At 48.8% G+C, this 16,257-nt stretch overlaps 2 protein-coding genes across 6 annotated transcripts in view; one reads left to right on the top strand and one right to left on the bottom strand.

Moving 5' to 3' along the window:
• The window catches only part of SACK1G (scaffolding CK1 anchoring protein G), a 44,290-nt gene extending 29,237 nt beyond the window's left edge, over window positions 1-15,053 (top strand). Inside the window, exon 5 of the mRNA XM_084818133.1 lies at window positions 14,614-15,053. Coding sequence (XP_084674259.1) covers window positions 14,614-15,018 — 405 coding nt within the window. The 3' untranslated portion in view covers window positions 15,019-15,053. The remainder of the gene's footprint in view (window positions 1-14,613) is intronic.
• SLC5A10 (solute carrier family 5 member 10) overlaps window positions 1-16,257 on the bottom strand; it is a 109,239-nt gene that overhangs the window by 62,763 nt on the left and 30,219 nt on the right. For all 5 annotated transcript variants that reach the window (XR_014785488.1, XM_084818123.1, XM_084818124.1 and 2 more), the window contains 2 exons: window positions 15,153-15,358; window positions 6,994-7,129 (listed from right to left, as the gene is read on the bottom strand). Coding sequence is in view for 4 of the 5 variants with exons in the window: in XM_084818123.1 (XP_084674249.1) it covers window positions 6,994-7,129; window positions 15,153-15,358 (342 nt within the window). In the remaining variant the exon portion in view is untranslated. The remainder of the gene's footprint in view (window positions 1-6,993; window positions 7,130-15,152; window positions 15,359-16,257) is intronic.

Below are 16,257 nucleotides of genomic sequence, written 5' to 3' on the forward strand. Positions count from 1 at the left end.
GTTATTGCTGTCATGACCACAATTGTCATGTGATAGCTGTGCCATTTTTATGTTTCACTGTGGTAAACTTTCCATTTCCCCAAGGGCAGTGGACTTTGAGATCATGATTGAAACATGAACGGATGGTTAAAGACAAACCTGTGTCCACACATCCCTTAAAGAACTACAAAGATAAACACTGAGGGGAGTTAACATGCATCAGACAGCAATGGCAGTACTCACTTGATAGCCCAAATGTGTGCCTCGGTCCAGACTTTCAAAGTTACCAGCCCACAAAAATATACGCTATGTCCAAACATAGTTAAAGTAAGTTTTGTGTCGTTTTTTGTGGCAGAGTGAAAGAACCTCGTTTTTCCTGTTTACAAAGGATTGTCCTTTTCTGGTCACCGTGGAAGTGATTGATACTCACCACAGGTGACCAGATGAATCGCTATTTGCAAGCCTGGCCCCAGTCACTGCTGAGATGACCCACCGAAGACTATTGCTTCTGGCCATCTCAAGCCAATCCCCCCTAAATCAGGGCTAAACAACCTGCAGCCCTAGGCCTAATCTCAAAAGTTCATACCACTGGCAAGAACAATCTGTCCCTTCCCTGACAGTCCAATGGATGGGAAGGAAGAGGGAGAGAGAAAAGGTGGTAGGAGAAAAGGAGGGGACCCACTCATTTTGGCTCTGGCCCTACCCATCACGGGCTTTGGTCCATGCACTGCTGACATGCAGCCCTCAACAGGTTATCTGCAAGGGAACTTATGGGGGTCCCTTTTAGATGGCTGTGTGTTCAGTGCAAAGAACACAACTCATAGAATCATAGAATAGTAAGGTTGGGGCCTAGAAGGCCATCAAGTCCAACCCCCTGCTCAATGCAGGAATCCAAGTCAAAGCATCCCTGACAGATGGCTGTCCAGCTCCATCTTGAATGCCTCCAGTGTGGGAGAGCCCAGCGCCTCCCTGGGTAATTGGTTCCACTGTCGTACTGCTCCAACAGTCAGGACGTTTCTCCTGATGCTCAGCCGAAATCTGGCTTCCTGTCACTTGAGCCCATTCTTCCATGTCCTGCACTCTGGGATGATGGAGAAGAGATCCTGGCCTTCCTCTCTGTGACAACCTTTCAAGTATTTGAAGAGCGCTATCATATCTCCCCTCAGTCTTCTCTTCTCAAGGCTCAACAGGCCCAGTTCTTTCAGTCTCTCCTCACAGGGCTTTGTTTCTAGCCCCCTGATCATCTTTGTTGCCCTCCTCTGAACCCTCTCCAGTTTGTCTGCATCCTTCTTCAAGTGCGGTGCCCAGAACTGGACACAGTACTCCAGATGAGGCTTAAGCAGTGCTGAGTAGAGGGAACTAGTACTTCATATGATTTGGAAGCTATATTTCTATGAATTTATTTATTTATTTATTTATTGCATTTATACCCCGCCTTTCTCCCTCTCGCAAGGAACTCAAGGCGGCTTACATTATCATCCTCCTCACCGTTGTATCCTCACAACAACAACCCTGTGAGGTAGGTTGGGCTGAGAGTCTGTGACTGGCCCAAAGTCACCCAGTGAGCTTCCATGGCCAAGTGGGGACTAGAACCCGGATCTCCCGGCTCCCAGTCCATCACTCTCACCACTACACTACACTGAATGCAGCCCAAAATAGTATTTGCCTTTTTTGCAGCCACATCATATTTCTCTTCCCTCCACACCACAGTCCGCATTTCACAACTGCTTGTAAAATGCTTTGTTACAACAACAAAACTGCCAAGCCTATTTAAAAAAATAGATACTTCGAGCCTATGCAGTTTTGCATTTTAAACTCATTTAAATCATGGCACCATCATGACTACACGGGGGGAAATGAAGTTTGTGTTCTGCCCCCTGTCTCTGTCTAGATCACTTTAACTAGTGTGGACAGGAGAGACAGGAATGGAAAGCCGAGAGGGAGGGGAAGACCATGTCTGGAGAAGGGATTCTCTCGGGACAATATACGCTTGTCTTCTCCAATGTGTCACTTTCTAGTTGGGTTGGACTCAGTGGAGGCATGTTGAGCCTTGAGAAGAGAAGATTGAGGGTTCTTCAAGTACTTGAAAGGTTGTCTCAGAGAGGAAGGCCAGGATCTCTTCTCCATCATCCCAGAGTGCAGGACACAGAAGAATGGGCTCAAGTGACAGGAAGCCAGATTTCGGCTGAACATCAGGAGAAACTTCCTGACTGTTAGAGCAATACGACAATGGAACCATTACCTGGGGAGGTGCTGGGCTCTCCCACACTGGAGGCATTCAAGATGAGGCTGGACAGCCATCTGTCAGGGATGCTCTAACCTGGATTCCTGCATTGAGCAGGGGGTTGGACTCGATGGCCTTGTAGGCCCCTTCGAACCCTACCATTCTATGATTCTATGAAAGCTGGCATAAACGAACTTCACGAGCCTCCACGGCCAGTTGGCCAAAATGGTGGATGGATACAGATTCCAGAAGGGTAGAAGATTCATCAGGAAGAAAATTATGGGAAAGACAATGCTAGGAGTCATTGTCAGTTTCTCTCTCTCTCTCTCTCTCTCTCTCTCTCTCTCAATATTGAAGACTCCCCACTAAACTGTATAAACCTTTAATTATTTTTAACTTCTTTGGCCTTCTCATAGGCCAGATTAGAATTATTTCATTATAATCATTTAATTTCATAGCACCAGAGGCAATACGTCTGCCAGTCTCTAAATTTATCTCACGCCTTTTGCATGCAACACCTGTCACACTACGCCTCCTCTTTCTCTCAGAGATTTGAAAATGGCTCTTCCGTGCCAGCTAATGTCTGCAGCCTGTCTTCTCCCTAGATTTATCACTGAGCCTCTCCCCCTGCCCCCACCCCCAAATCACTGTGCTTCGGGGGGGAAACCGATCTGTGTTAAAGAGGTCTGAGGAATAACCTCAGAGTGGCTGTATTTCCAGCCTTTATTTTCCCTCAGCGTGGCAATCCTCTTCGCCAGCAAAACAAGAGTGATGTGGGTTCTTCAGCAATGCTGAGGCATGGCCTGGCCTGCCCACAGAAACACACCCTTCTCAGCTGGGTTGTTGTCTTTCTCAAACACGGGCATTGGAAGCATAAACGCTTGGCTATGTTGTCACCCAAGAGTAGCACAGGGGACCTGCCTTAAAAAAGGAAGGGTGGTGTCAGGAGCGCCCTAGCGGCCTCTTTCAGTCTACTCCAATAGCCAACTCAGGACACAGACAAAAGGATTCTTTTCAAGGCTTTAATCCTTTTACAACTTCATGACTCTTTCAGATGCTAATCACCAGCGACTAAGCAAGGAACAGCAGAGTAGCCTATGCTCCGGGTTAGGCAGTTGGTCCCTGTTTGAAGGAGAATCACTTGCAGACCCTGAACTTATGGGCTAGGGAGAGTTCCTCCCTCTTTCCCTTGGGTCCACAGGACGCGACCGTTGCTTGCGTGCCAAACAGGCGCTACGCCTCCTTTCCGCACCCTCCATTGCTCATCGCTCCCTGCGTCTGCGTCGAGCATCCAGCAAGCCCCCCTCCAGCGCTCTCTCACTGCTAGGATCACTATCTATCCCAGGAATGCTGGCAGGAGGAATCTCTGCCAGCTGCTGTGCCTGTGAGGGATGAGCTGGCTCCTCTCCCACGGATTGCTGTTCCTCCTCAGAATCAGAACTGCTCTGGGGTTCTATGGGCTCAGTTTCCACCCTGACAGGTGGCATCTGTTCACTAGCATCATCATAGCCTGTTGCTGGGAATGTGAAACCAAGTACCCCTTTCAAACAAAGTTGGGCCAACCAGCTGGCTTTCAACGACGCTGAGGAGAAGAGAGATCAGGACCTCCTGGTAGTTCTCTGGGCAATTTGCACTACATTAGCAAGAGTTTCCAGCAGTAGCAACAAGAACAAGGCTGCCCCGCCCATCCTAAATTAGGCTGCTAAAATGACGAAAACCAGGAGTTTATTTTTTGGTGTGGAAGAGAACTGGGAGCTCAGCAGGGCAGGAGTCTAGAGTAGGCATGGACCCGCACAGGGCCCACACCCCAGCAGGGGCCCACTGGCAAGATCCCCTGGACTTGCTCCTCCTCTTCAGCCTTGCAACCTGCTTGTTCAACTGCCTCTCATTCTGCCCAGACAACGGAGGTGGTGGGAAGGAGGAGTAGGAGTTGCCGTGGCCTCCTTGCTCCCTGGCTCTCTGCCTGTCAAGCCAGCAAGTGGTAGCAGTGATGAGGAAGAGGAAGAGGAAGAGGAGCAAGAGCAGCTGGTGACCATGGTGGTGAGAAGGGAGACTCACCGAGGAAGGGGGCCCATAGGGGCGTCTTGCCCAAGGGCCCTCCAAAACCTGAAGACGGCACTGGAACTCAGTTCTGATGCTGAAAATAAAAGGGGACCCAGTTCCTTAATTGTAAGTGCATGATCTCCTCTCCTCTTCCCACTATTTTGCACCTGACTCCAGTTGGTGGATATAGGGGTTCAAGTAAAAAACCAAAGTAGATCCTGCAAGCTGGCAGTCCACCCATCTCTGGCCTTCAGTTTATTGATCCAGTCAACAGACCTCACAATAAAATCTACGTGTCAGTTAACCCACAGAAGTAAAGTTCAAAAACAGAGAACATATCTCCCTGTTAATTCAGTAAAACCAAAATTACATTTAATTAGATAAAATTTTAGCTCGTACCCTCATTGCTCTCAGCAAATATTTAGCTACAGCTTCTATAAGCAACTCACTTGTATGAGAAAGTAGAAAAGGACACAATATTCAGATGATCTTCCAGAATACAAAGCCATCAATGGATTAACTCTTTCTGGAGATCTACAACAAACTATAGCAGTATGAAAGCCATTCACTTATAGGGTTGCCTAGAATCGGTTTACAACAAGAGGAGAACACCTTCGATTAAGAAAATAGCAAAAGCTTCTATGAGTGAAAGAGGAGGTATCAAAAACATAAGATCAGGCCAAAGGTCCATCCAATACAGCATCTATTTTTCACCAGTGGCTTCCCAGACATCTTCAGGAAGAGAACTAATAGGATAAGGACGTAAGAAGAGCCGTGCTGGATCAGACCAAGGCCCATTAATAAATGATCCCAAAGCCTCTGAAACCAAGCCTTGACAGAAAAGTCCATCAAACTTTTCCACTGCCTTGCAGTTGGGAGTACGCCTGTTTTAAGAGGTTTGCAGGCTAAGGAGGCGATGTAAGAACCCGGCACTCTGGATGAAAGTGAACTTAACTGGCCCAAGTGCAACCTATGATTTGCCTGCACTTGGCCACTTAAGACGTTACTGGCATTCTCAGTTCACCCTAGCCCTGCCCAGGGGGCAGCTGGATTTTGCAAGGCTGGGTGTGCCGATGCCTTTGAAGTCCTGACACAGCAGCGTCCCGTGTGCTGGTTTGTCCTAATTGACTGGGTCAGGCTGGTTTCGGTTATGCTTGCAAGTAACTCTATAGAGAGATTGTTTCTCACCGTTCCAGTGAGATGCCCGCTGTCACGGGGAATGCAAAGACCCTCTTAAAATCACCTCCAACACCAACTGCACAAATGTGTGTTTTATTTCACGTTGGTGACGAACTGGCCTGCCTGAGCGTAGCTCTGTAGACCCATAGTACAAACACTGATCGTTCTTTTTCTTTCCCACAGTCCTAACAGACTTCTCCAATAAATCCAGATTGAATTTGCACACATTAAACCAGCCTTCCCCAACCAGGTACCTTCCAGATGTGTTGGACTGCAACTCCTATCATTCCCAGCCAGCATGGGAGTTGCAGTCCAACACATCTGGAAGCCACCCCAGATGGGAAAGGCTGCACAAAACCCATCTTGTGAATAGCTTAACGGGTGAACCATCCAACTGGCCATTGTTGACGTAGAGCAATTATGGGGGGGGGGGTACCAAATGAAGCAGCCATGTCCAATAAAAGATGGGCACAAACCTTGGACTGACAGCTGTACCACTAAAACAGCATCCCAAAGGTTCCCTTTTTAACCATCTTACAATTAGATCACTCAAAGCTTCCCAGAGGTAACTGGGGGAAACGTACAACCTACCTGTGCACTCAAAGAATCAGTGGAGGCCCCACTCTGTATCCTCTTGCCATCTAAAGAACAATGAGTGGTTACCCAAGACAGGGCCTTTTTGAGAGTGGCACCAGGACTGTGGAATTCCCTCCCAGCAGATGTACACTCAGCACCTCTGTTGTGTTGGTTGAAGGGATGAACGAAAGCATGGTTCTTTCAAATGATCATCAGCTACTCTCTTGTTTAACTGCTGCTTTTTAAATTCGGGAATTGTGTTTTTATTATTTTATTGTTATCCACCTCATGGGTCTCACAGTATGAATGAAAAGGTGGGATATTAAAGTTTTAAATAAATACTATAAACCAACATCACAATGGGTCAATGTGCAAATCCCGTTTTGTTTTGTTTTAAAAGAACTTCATTACTGTCACATTTGCAACACCTCCTTCAATACATGGCTTTAAAACAGGGGTGGTCAACTTGCAGCCCTCCAGATGTTTTGGCCTACAACTCCCATCAGCTCTAGCCAGCACATCCAATGGTGAGGGATCATGGGAACTGTAGGCCAAAACACCTGGAGGGCTACAAATTGCCCACCCCTGCTTTAAAGGAAGATTAGACAAACTCATGGAGGATGGCTTGCTCCATGGCTACTAGTCACGGGGGCTAAACGGACGCTGCGTATTCGGAGGCATTCCGCCACAAATTGCCAGTTGCTGCAGGAAAACAGAAGCAGGTGAACATCCAAAGTAGATCACACACAAAAAAAGAGAAATGGGTTCTCAGGATGCAGAAACAAATTTATTATAGGAAACCTTCCTATAATAAATTTGTTTTTGCATCCTGAGAACCTATTTCTCTTCAGTGTGATCAGCTGCTGCAGGACAACAGCAGAAGAGCGCAACTGCCCTCGCGTGGGTTCCCCCATGTTGGCTCTTGAGCACTAGGAAACAGTAAGAAATCGCCCTCTGTGAGATTTCTGCTTCGGGGTTTAATGGCGCTTTACCTGGGTACAGTATCCGGCTTATCATTCCTGGCATGACGATGATGACCATGGGCAGCATTTTTAAGTAGCTGGCTAGGATGGACCCTGCCTTGGCGTGGCTGAGATTCTTTGCAGAGAGAGACCTTTGGACAATGACCTAGGGGGAAAAAGGACATTTTTTTCTCCAGCAAGGCATTTGAAGATGTATGACAGGCTTTTGAATGCATCAGTTGAATTGTCTATGGTTGTCACTGATGTTTTAGTTGTGTAATGGTAAGGTTATTGATGACCATTTTTAGCTGTTTTAAGTTGTTTTAATTTTGTTGTAGGTCGCCTTGAGTGTTTTTCTTTTTTGGAGAAAGGCACCTAAGAAATCTAATAACAGCAACAACGCTAAGGGTTTTTTTGTTGTAAAAACAAAACAAAAACACACTATCCCCAAACATCAAACAAGGAAAATGGTATAATTAAAACAGTTGGCTTACTCTGCCATAAAGGGCCCCTCACTCCCTTGCATTTTTGAAAGACAACAGACCCCCCCCCACACACACACACACATTTCCCTTTCAAAGCTCCAAAGCAAGAGGAGAGGGGGCAGTCAGGGTGCCTCCCATCCCAAGAGGAGAGGGGGCAGTCAGGGTGCCTCCCATCCCATTCGTCCACAAGCCCCTCTCCCCAGTTTGTTTAATGTGAAAGAAAAAAATAAATATGAAAGAGCCCTATCTGGATTTAATAAACAAGAATTAAAATTAATCCAAACGTATTCATTCCACATTCAAATCTTATTTCTTCCATTATTAAAAAAAATGGAATCTCCTGACTTGCACTATATTCTGTCTCCATTGACTCGCACAGGAGAAAAAGATCATGTTTGACTTTTTAATGGGCTTCTGTGGAATGGCAGCATACGCACAGCCATGAAACAAGATGGGCGAGCTCTCCTAAGCGTGCCTCAGATTAACTCAGAAATGACTGAGACCTTCAGGAAAAGGTTTGGAAGGTCTCAGATCATTTTCACAAGCCAATGTGAGACCTAGAAAATCTGACCCTGATCTTAGCCTCTTCCATCTTCCCCTATTCCAGCCTTCCCCAACCTGGTGCCCTCCAGATGGGTTGAACTACAACTCCCAGGATCCCCCAGCCAGGATCTTCCGAGCCCTATGGGGAGACGCTAGGGGTTTAACCAAGTTGGGGAAGGAAACTCTCTGTTCATTGTAATGGATCTGCATTATATTGCATGTGGGGAGAATTCAGAGGCTGCAGGCGCAAAAACCAAGGAGGGGAGTCCATCTCACTGGGGGGGGTGTCTCCCCACTCCCCCCTGGTTTTTGCCTCTGAAGCCTCTTAGTTTTCTCTTGTTGCATTATAATGGGTAGCATTTCCCCATTACATTGACTAGGGCAGAGATGGGGAAAGTATAGCCCTCCAGTTATTTTTGGACTGCAACTCCCATCAGCCCTAGCCAGCTTAGCCAATGGTGAAGGATGATGGGACCTGCAGTCCAACAATGTCTGGAAGGCCATGCACTCTCCATCCCCAGACTAAGGGAAGCCAGCAATTCTTCTCCAGCTCGGGTTCTGATCCAAGCTAGAGAGGAGTTCAGTTGCTTGCAAAGCTCGCCTTTCCTTCAAGGCGGGCTTCGATGAACCCCCGAAGTCCTTTTCCAAGCCTGGCTTGGGAGAAATTTGCCAGTATTTCAATTCCTGAATACAGGCCAGGATCCAAAGCACTGTCCTTTGATGCACCCTCCAGAGCTCATGTTGCACTCTGTGGGGTTCTAAACTTCGAACAGCCCAGACACCCCTCCCAAATCCTTACCAAACACTGACTTGGATTCCTGCATTGAGCAGGGGGTTGGACTCAGTGGCCTTGTAGGCCCCTTCCAACCCTACTATTCTATGATTCTATGACTGCTTTCAAAAGCTGCTCACCAATGGAGAGTGAAGCTGCTATTCAAGAAATGCCCAGATGTTTGGATCCTGGCCATGGTTAAGATGCCCATAAAAGAATGAAACTTAGTGGTGTTGCTCAGGAAATGTGCTGCAGCATAATGGTTAGGGAACTGAGCTGTGAATGAAAAAAGTCCGCAGTCCAGATTTCGTCTGTGCTACGAACTGGGGGCCAAACCACAGGTGACGACAGCAAATGATCCCTGTGGGAATACTTGGGTCTCTTTGAATGTAATTACCGCTCTTCATGCCTGCCAGCTGGAGTGCACAGCAGGAAGGTTGGGATACAGACGAAGGTGATGAATTGATGACTAATATTAAGGGGGAGAGATTTAAAGAGTGCCACAGGGAGTGTGGTGACCTATGAATAAGGCCTGGGAAGGTCTGCATTTCAGATGCAATGAATGCCAGCGTCTTGCTTTGTGGAGATGATGCGCATGTCTGAACATTCCTGTTCCATGTGGCTTGCAAAAGCCCCTGTTTGACCCACATTTTAAATATTGCCACACTGTTTTCTGTGCAGCCAGGAGCCCGCGTGGCAGTGACCTTGCCGCTCCAGGCCGCACCCCTTCACGCAGTTACAAGGGAGGCAGCCCCGTTGCACTCAGTGAAGCTTACTTCCAAATAACCACCCGCAGGATAACGCTGCGAGGTTTGCGTGGCGCTCCTGGCACGGAGCGCCACAATGTCGTTTGACGTGTTGTGATGCGCAGTCTCCTGTCCGAGAAATGAAGTCCAGATGCCGCCGCCAGCGACGGTCTTACTTGTAGGCCCGCAAGAAACTGCCTTATACAGGGCCAGACCACTGGTCCTTCTGGCTGAGTATTGTCTGCCCCCATGCTGGCTGGGAATGATGGGAGTTGTAGTCTGACACATCTGGAGGGCACCAAGTTGGGGAAGGCTGGTCTGCACTGACTGGCGGCCACCCCCTGCCAGTTTCAGATGGGAATAGGGGTTTAAACTGGAACCTTCTGCAAGCAAAACCAGTGTGCCACCTTTGAGCTACATGCCCCTCCTCCCAAATCAGGGGTGCAAAACCGTTTGTGAAACCGAGGAGCAAGGAAAAGCACAACAGCCCTGTGGGGAAGGCCTGTGTGGACTGAATGCTCTCCTCCCCAAAACCACTTTGCCTCAGGCTGTTTTCTCCCAGCAGAGAGCACTGGGAACAACCCCTATTGTGAGAAATACAGCTAGGGGCGAAGTGGTTTCAGGGGGCAAAGCGTGACACCTCCCCACTCCTTCCCACCAATGCTGGGCTCCTAACAATCCCCCACCCCACCCCAGTTACATTAAATCAGCATGGCCCGGTTTGGGTCCCACTGCCGCCATGGCTAGCCACGCCCTCATTAGGCGGTGGTCTGCAGGCCAGGGTCTCTCAGCCGCAGTCTTCCCGTCGGCAGCATAAGGTTAATTGCAGCGCTCTACCTCTCAGGGCTGTGGCAAGGCACTAATGCACTTCAATGTATGTGAAGTGAATTAGGCACTGAAAAAGCACAATGCAAAGGACGACTGGCATCAGGGCAAAGCCCAGGTGCCGAGAGAACACCCACACTTCAAAAACTTGCCCTGGCAGATGGGAAGATGATGAAGGTGAGAAATGAGCTTTTCCTTCTCCTCTCACACTCATAGGATCTGGTCCCTGCCTTTTCCGATGGCCAAATCAGACACACGATAGGCTATTTGGATCATCCAAGTGGCATGTGTGGGGTGAAGGGTTAAACCCCTCTCCTGCCTCAGCACCACTGCCTAGAGTCAATAGCTGCTGATGTAGCAACGTGCAGCGTGGCAAAAGATAACTCCCAAAAGTTGCAAGACAAGAGCAATCAAGTCAGGCAGGTACTAGACTACTCTGGTGAACAAGCAGAAAGGGCGTTCACAGGTCTAGTTTGGGCCTTACTGGAAGACCCAGAATAGACCAAGGAGAACCAGATCCCTCTTCTCCCTGGTGAGCTTATATCTCTTTCCTTCTCCCCATCTGGCACCGAAATTTTGGAACCATTTTGGAATCCCTCATCAACGCCTGGATTTCCTTCCTATGGCAGGAGATTGCATAGCAACACAGCAAGCCATTTCTTCCTACAGGATTGCAACAGCCTTACAGCTCGATCCTGAGAGCATTTACTCAGAAGTTAAATTCCCACCTTGGCGTGGGACTTACTGCCTTGGGAACTGCAGCTTGAAGCTCTCCGAGGAACATCAGCAAAGTTGCTGCCATGCTGATTCCTGACTGCCAAAAAAGCCATGTGGCAACATTAAAATGTAGGTGGCTTTTGCAAGCTGCATAAAGCAGGGATGCTCAGACACCCTCGTCACCTCCGAAGCAGGATGCAAGTGCTCATTATCTATTGAAGCAAACCCTCCCAGGCCTTACTCACAGCACCCTTGTGCGATTGCCCCCACTGCGCAGAAGAGGAAAACTAACCCAGTCTCCTCCTCTTCCAATATCCTTGCTTGCATCTGATAAACAAGGGAAAATGCTGAGAGTGAAGAATGATAGCATTCCAGGAGACCTGTGACTCAAAGGAAGTGGGTGACTCAACACGGTGTGCTGCTGGAACAGGCCATGCCAACCTGCCCAGGCCTTTCCCGGGCAAAGACGCTTATCCTAAGTGATCCGTGACATGCAGTGGGAGCTTCTCTTCCCTCTCACCCCTTACTTAAGGCAGCTTTTCCCAACCTCGTACCTCCAGATGTGTTGGACTGCAACTCCCATCATTCACAGCCACTGAGAATAATGGGTGATGAAGCCCGACACATCTGTAGAGCACCAGGTTCAGGAAGGTTGTTCTATGGTTACTTGCAGAGCAGGGGAAGAGGCGATTTTCATCAGCTGGAGAGGGAAGGGTTAAACCTCCCTTTCCCGCACACTGATGAAAATCCCCCGTCCCCCTTGAGTGTACGACTAATTTTTTTATTTAAAAAACCTGACATATCTGCACGCTGTGCTACACATTTAATGTAATGTGATTCTTAGATGGCTTTAGCAAGGGATTAGACAAATACATGGAAAAAGAAGAGAGATCTAACAATGACTACGGTAGCTAAGTGGCTGTGAGCTTCCTGGAAGCATCTGGTTGGTGACGGAAGAAGAGATGATACTGGACAAGATTTGGTTTGGTCCAGGAAAGCTGTAGTAAACAGGCAGGTGCAGGGTAGATCAGGATGTGCTGGTAGATGGGCAAGGATTTCCTCCTCCAATGGTTTAACAACAGCCAAAACAAAAATGCTTCGCCTGCTCCTAAACTAAGCTGCAAGAAAGCTTGCAGGGGAAACACGCATAGATTTGTGGGGGAGGGCTAGCTCTGGTACAGAAAACTAACTCCTGGGCTGAGCATGTGCCCAGAGGCACCCTTGTTTTGCAGTTCTATGTCTACCTTTCTGAGCTACCATTCTGCACCTAGGTCTGGTTGGCGGACCTCAGGATTCTAGTGAAAAACAAGGCAGATCCTGCAAGCCTGGAACAGAGCCAATGGGGCTGAATGCTATCAATAAGGAGTTATGTGAACTTCTCCCAAGATTAGATCATTGGGGTTAATGAGTGGGTCATGACTGGACATTCTGCAAGTTGCCATCTTACTGGGCAATTGAGTAGAATGCTGCTTGCATGTGTTTCTTAGATCTCCATATCCAAGAGGACTAGCAACTTGATTTTTCTTTCCATTTTTAATCGAAAGCTGAAAATCCAGAAAAGGAGCTTGGAATATCCTCAAGGGTGCCATGCCCCACCCCACCCCCCATGTCTCAGTGTAAGGCAGCTTCCTAGGCTTCCCCCCTCACCAGTGATGGGCCCTCCCACCATTGTAGCATGAAAAGAGCAGTAGCTGCATTTCTGGTTGGGTTAGGGAGGTGAGGAGAAAGACAAAGAAGTTCTCTAGCAATCAATATTCAAGCCTCTCCCAAGTCTTCCGTTTTGGGTCCTGTTTGTTGATCAGGTGTGGCGTGCCCCAACAGTTCTGCATTGCTCTTTAAATATTTGCTGTTTTGCTTGGCTTTTCAACACTTCTAAAGTCTCTCCTGAGCTCAAAGGTTTTAGCACAGCAGCCAATGCACCTCTTTCGGCCAGGCCACAGTGTGTGTGTGTGTGTGTGGGGGTGCCTGTTAAATACTATTTTTAATGGATTAATCCATTCATTAACGATACAGCGCTTTTCCTGTATTCAATGCATTCTGCATGTGTTATCCGAGGCATCCTTACAACAACCCTGTAAGGCAGGGTAGCATTAATTTATCCCAATGTTGCAGACAAAGGATACTAGGAGAACGGGACATTGTTTAAGGACACCGTGCAAGGTCAGAGCAGGGGTGAGGATCGAACTGGGGGACAGCTCAGACTGAGCCTCCAGATCAGGGGTGTCAAACGTCTTCCAGCCCAAGGGCTGAATTCTGCTTTGAAGAAGCTCTCTGGGGGCGTATCACGATGGGAGGAGGGGCTAAAGGCAAAGTGGGCAGGGCCAAAATTCCAAAAAGACCAGCATATTTTAGATCAAAGCCCTTGCTGCCAGTAACTCAGCCTCAGAAGAGGCATTTCAGCCTTTCAGAATGGGGGGGGGGGGAACTGTATGAAAACCAGGAAGCCCCCACACAAGGTGTCATTGGGGGAAAGGGTGCGTGACCATCTGGAGAACTCCCAGAGGGCCAGATTGCAACCACAGGTAGGCCAGATTTGGTACACAGGCTTAAGGTTCAGTGACCTCACTCTACATGAGGCTGTGTCTCATCTAGCACCAACAGGTCAAGCCTTTGCTGTAGGGATGTCAGACGAATGTGTCCAGGGGGTGAAGTTCACCGAGCTTTCATCAGCTCAGCCCCCCAGACTTCAGCTCGCTTACCTGCAAGCTGGCCCAACTCAATACAGATCAAGTCAGGCCAGCTTGTGGGTTTTCGGGGGGGGGGGGTGTTTCCCCTTAAATCGACATTTACACAAATTGCAGCCGCGGTTTGCATAATTTTTGCAAATCGCGGCCGTAATTTGCTTAATTTGCACAAAGTGCAGCTGTAATTTGCTTAAAGTCTGCAAACTGCAGGCATAATATGCTTAATTTCGGCAAATCGTGCCTGCAAGTTGCACAAATCGTGCCTGCAAATTAAGTATATTACAACTGCAATTTGTGCAAATTAAGCAAATTGCGGCCACAATTTGCATAAATGCCGATTTAAGAAAAATAAACACCTGACAAGAATTTCTGGATTTCAGGGAAAAGCCCACAGCTCAGGTCGCAAATGCAAGTCAAGCCAGGGGCTCCAGGGAAATCTGGCAAGCCTAAAAAGGGTCGGATTTCCCCATAATGGCCATCCCTACTTTGCTGCCCCTTATGCTTGGAACTGCCTCCCAGAAGCCCTGTATGGTGCCACCCCCTACCTTAAAACAACATTTTCCATGAAGCCTTCGACACAACCCCCCTGGCCCCAGACCCTACTATATTCTAGCCTATGTGCATGTAAACTGAAAGAAATGCACATTCTTCCACCTGTTTGTCCTTGCCTCCATGTCCTCCATTGTCTCTCCTATGTTGAATTCTAGATTGTAATCCCCTCCTGGCAGGGAACTGAACTCTTGTATTTTCCTAAAGCAAAGCCATAAGCACTGATGATGCAATAGAAATGATGGTAATTAAGAACTTTGCAGTTTAATGCACCAAAGCCAACGCTTGCTGTTAGCTGACTTGTCCATGGTTTTATGCTCCGTAAACAGGGACCACAGTTGTTCTGCTATGGATCCAGAGTGTCTACTGGAAGAGGGAAAAGTGCTACCCAACAGGGGAAAGCTCTGGAAGATGGCAAGCACCAGCGGGATGGATCCAAGGCAAGACTTTTCTCCCCAGGCCCAGCCCGCCAGCCGTACTGGCAGAGCAAAAACTTCAACTCTGCCAAGAACCCGCAGTCCAGCCGCTTCTCCCAAGGAGCGGGCTCCCCAAGAGCAGCTGGCCACACGCTGTCCCCACCCCAAGAAAGCCAGAGGACCCAGGAAGAACTAAGGACACCGCTGGGCATCCCTCTGTCCAAACTGTCACAGTCCAAACACCTGAAGAGCAAGGCAGGCCAGTGGTCGGATTCTAAAAAGAGGCACCAAGGAACCGCCGGCCGCAAGGATCACTAGGACCGTAGGAGACGTCCTTCGGGGACACTTGGGTATTGTAGAGAGAGCCCCTGTGATCCAGAGACCCAAGGAATGGGTGCCGGCGGTTGTGCATTAGCCCAGTAGGGAGAGGGGATTGCTGCATTTGCGTTTACCTGGTCTGTGCACCAGTACCACATGGCCAAAACCGAGAGCCCAAAAGTCATGCCGGTCCAGGGAAGGTCTCCCGAGACTGGATTCCTGAAAAGGTGCATCGCATCAAGCCGGGGCAGATGGCACGTGGCGTTGGGAATTATCTTAGACGGGATGGCCTTTAAGTAGGCCTCTTCCAGGTTGTGGTAGCCACCAATCTTGTCGAAAGCTTTAAAAGGGGGGGGGGACAGCAGGGGGGGGGAGGAAGAGGAAAAGCCAATTAAAGACAGATAAACCAAATGGCCGACAAACTGCACGGCTCACCAGCTGTCAGATATTCTCCCTGAGCCGAAAAGCCGCGTCACCGCCTTCCTCTCTTCTTGGGCCCAGTGCTACAAAATGCTGGGCCCAACGTCATCATGCTTCCTGTTTCCAGTGAATCAGAGGGGAGATCAGTAGGGGAACCCACAACCATGTCACGTCGCACATTTCTCCACAAAGTCTAGCATGACAAAATGCTTCAGGGCAGGGGTCATAGCTCAGCGGCCAAGAACCTGCACTGCATGCAGGAGATACCAGGTTCAAGCCTGGGCTTGGTGGACAAAGGCTCCGACTTAGAATAATAGAATCACAGAACAGTAGGGTTGGAAGGGGCCTATAAGACCATCGAGTCCAGCCCCTGCTTAATGCAGGAATCGAAGTCAAAGCACTTCATTATGTTCAAAGGGCCCGCACAGCTCAGCAGGGAGAGCAGGCACTTTGCATGCCGAAGATGTCCGGTTCTGTCCCCGGCATCTCCAATTAAAAAGGTCTCAAGGAGCAGAACTGGGGAAGACCCCTTCCTGAGACCGCCGCAAGCACCAGCTGCCACCGAGAAGACAATTCTGGGCTTCATGGACCAGTGGGCTGAACTCAGCATGTAGCAGGTTCACATGGAACATGCACCAGGTCAACATGGTGCTTCAGCGTTTCTCTGAGCCCCCTTCTCCTCACTTGGTTCGACACCCGAGATCTCGTGACACATTTTGTAGCACTAGGTTCTAAAGGAGGAAGCGACAATGATGCCAGGTTGCAGTGCTTGCTGTCTTCTACTCCAGCCTACCCCAAACTGCTTGCCCTCCAGATCCC

This window comes from Heloderma suspectum, chromosome 12 (assembly GCF_057233095.1).
Source record: "Heloderma suspectum isolate Gila_16-S chromosome 12, 16-S_ref, whole genome shotgun sequence".
Taxonomy (NCBI): Eukaryota; Metazoa; Chordata; class Lepidosauria; order Squamata; family Helodermatidae; genus Heloderma; species Heloderma suspectum.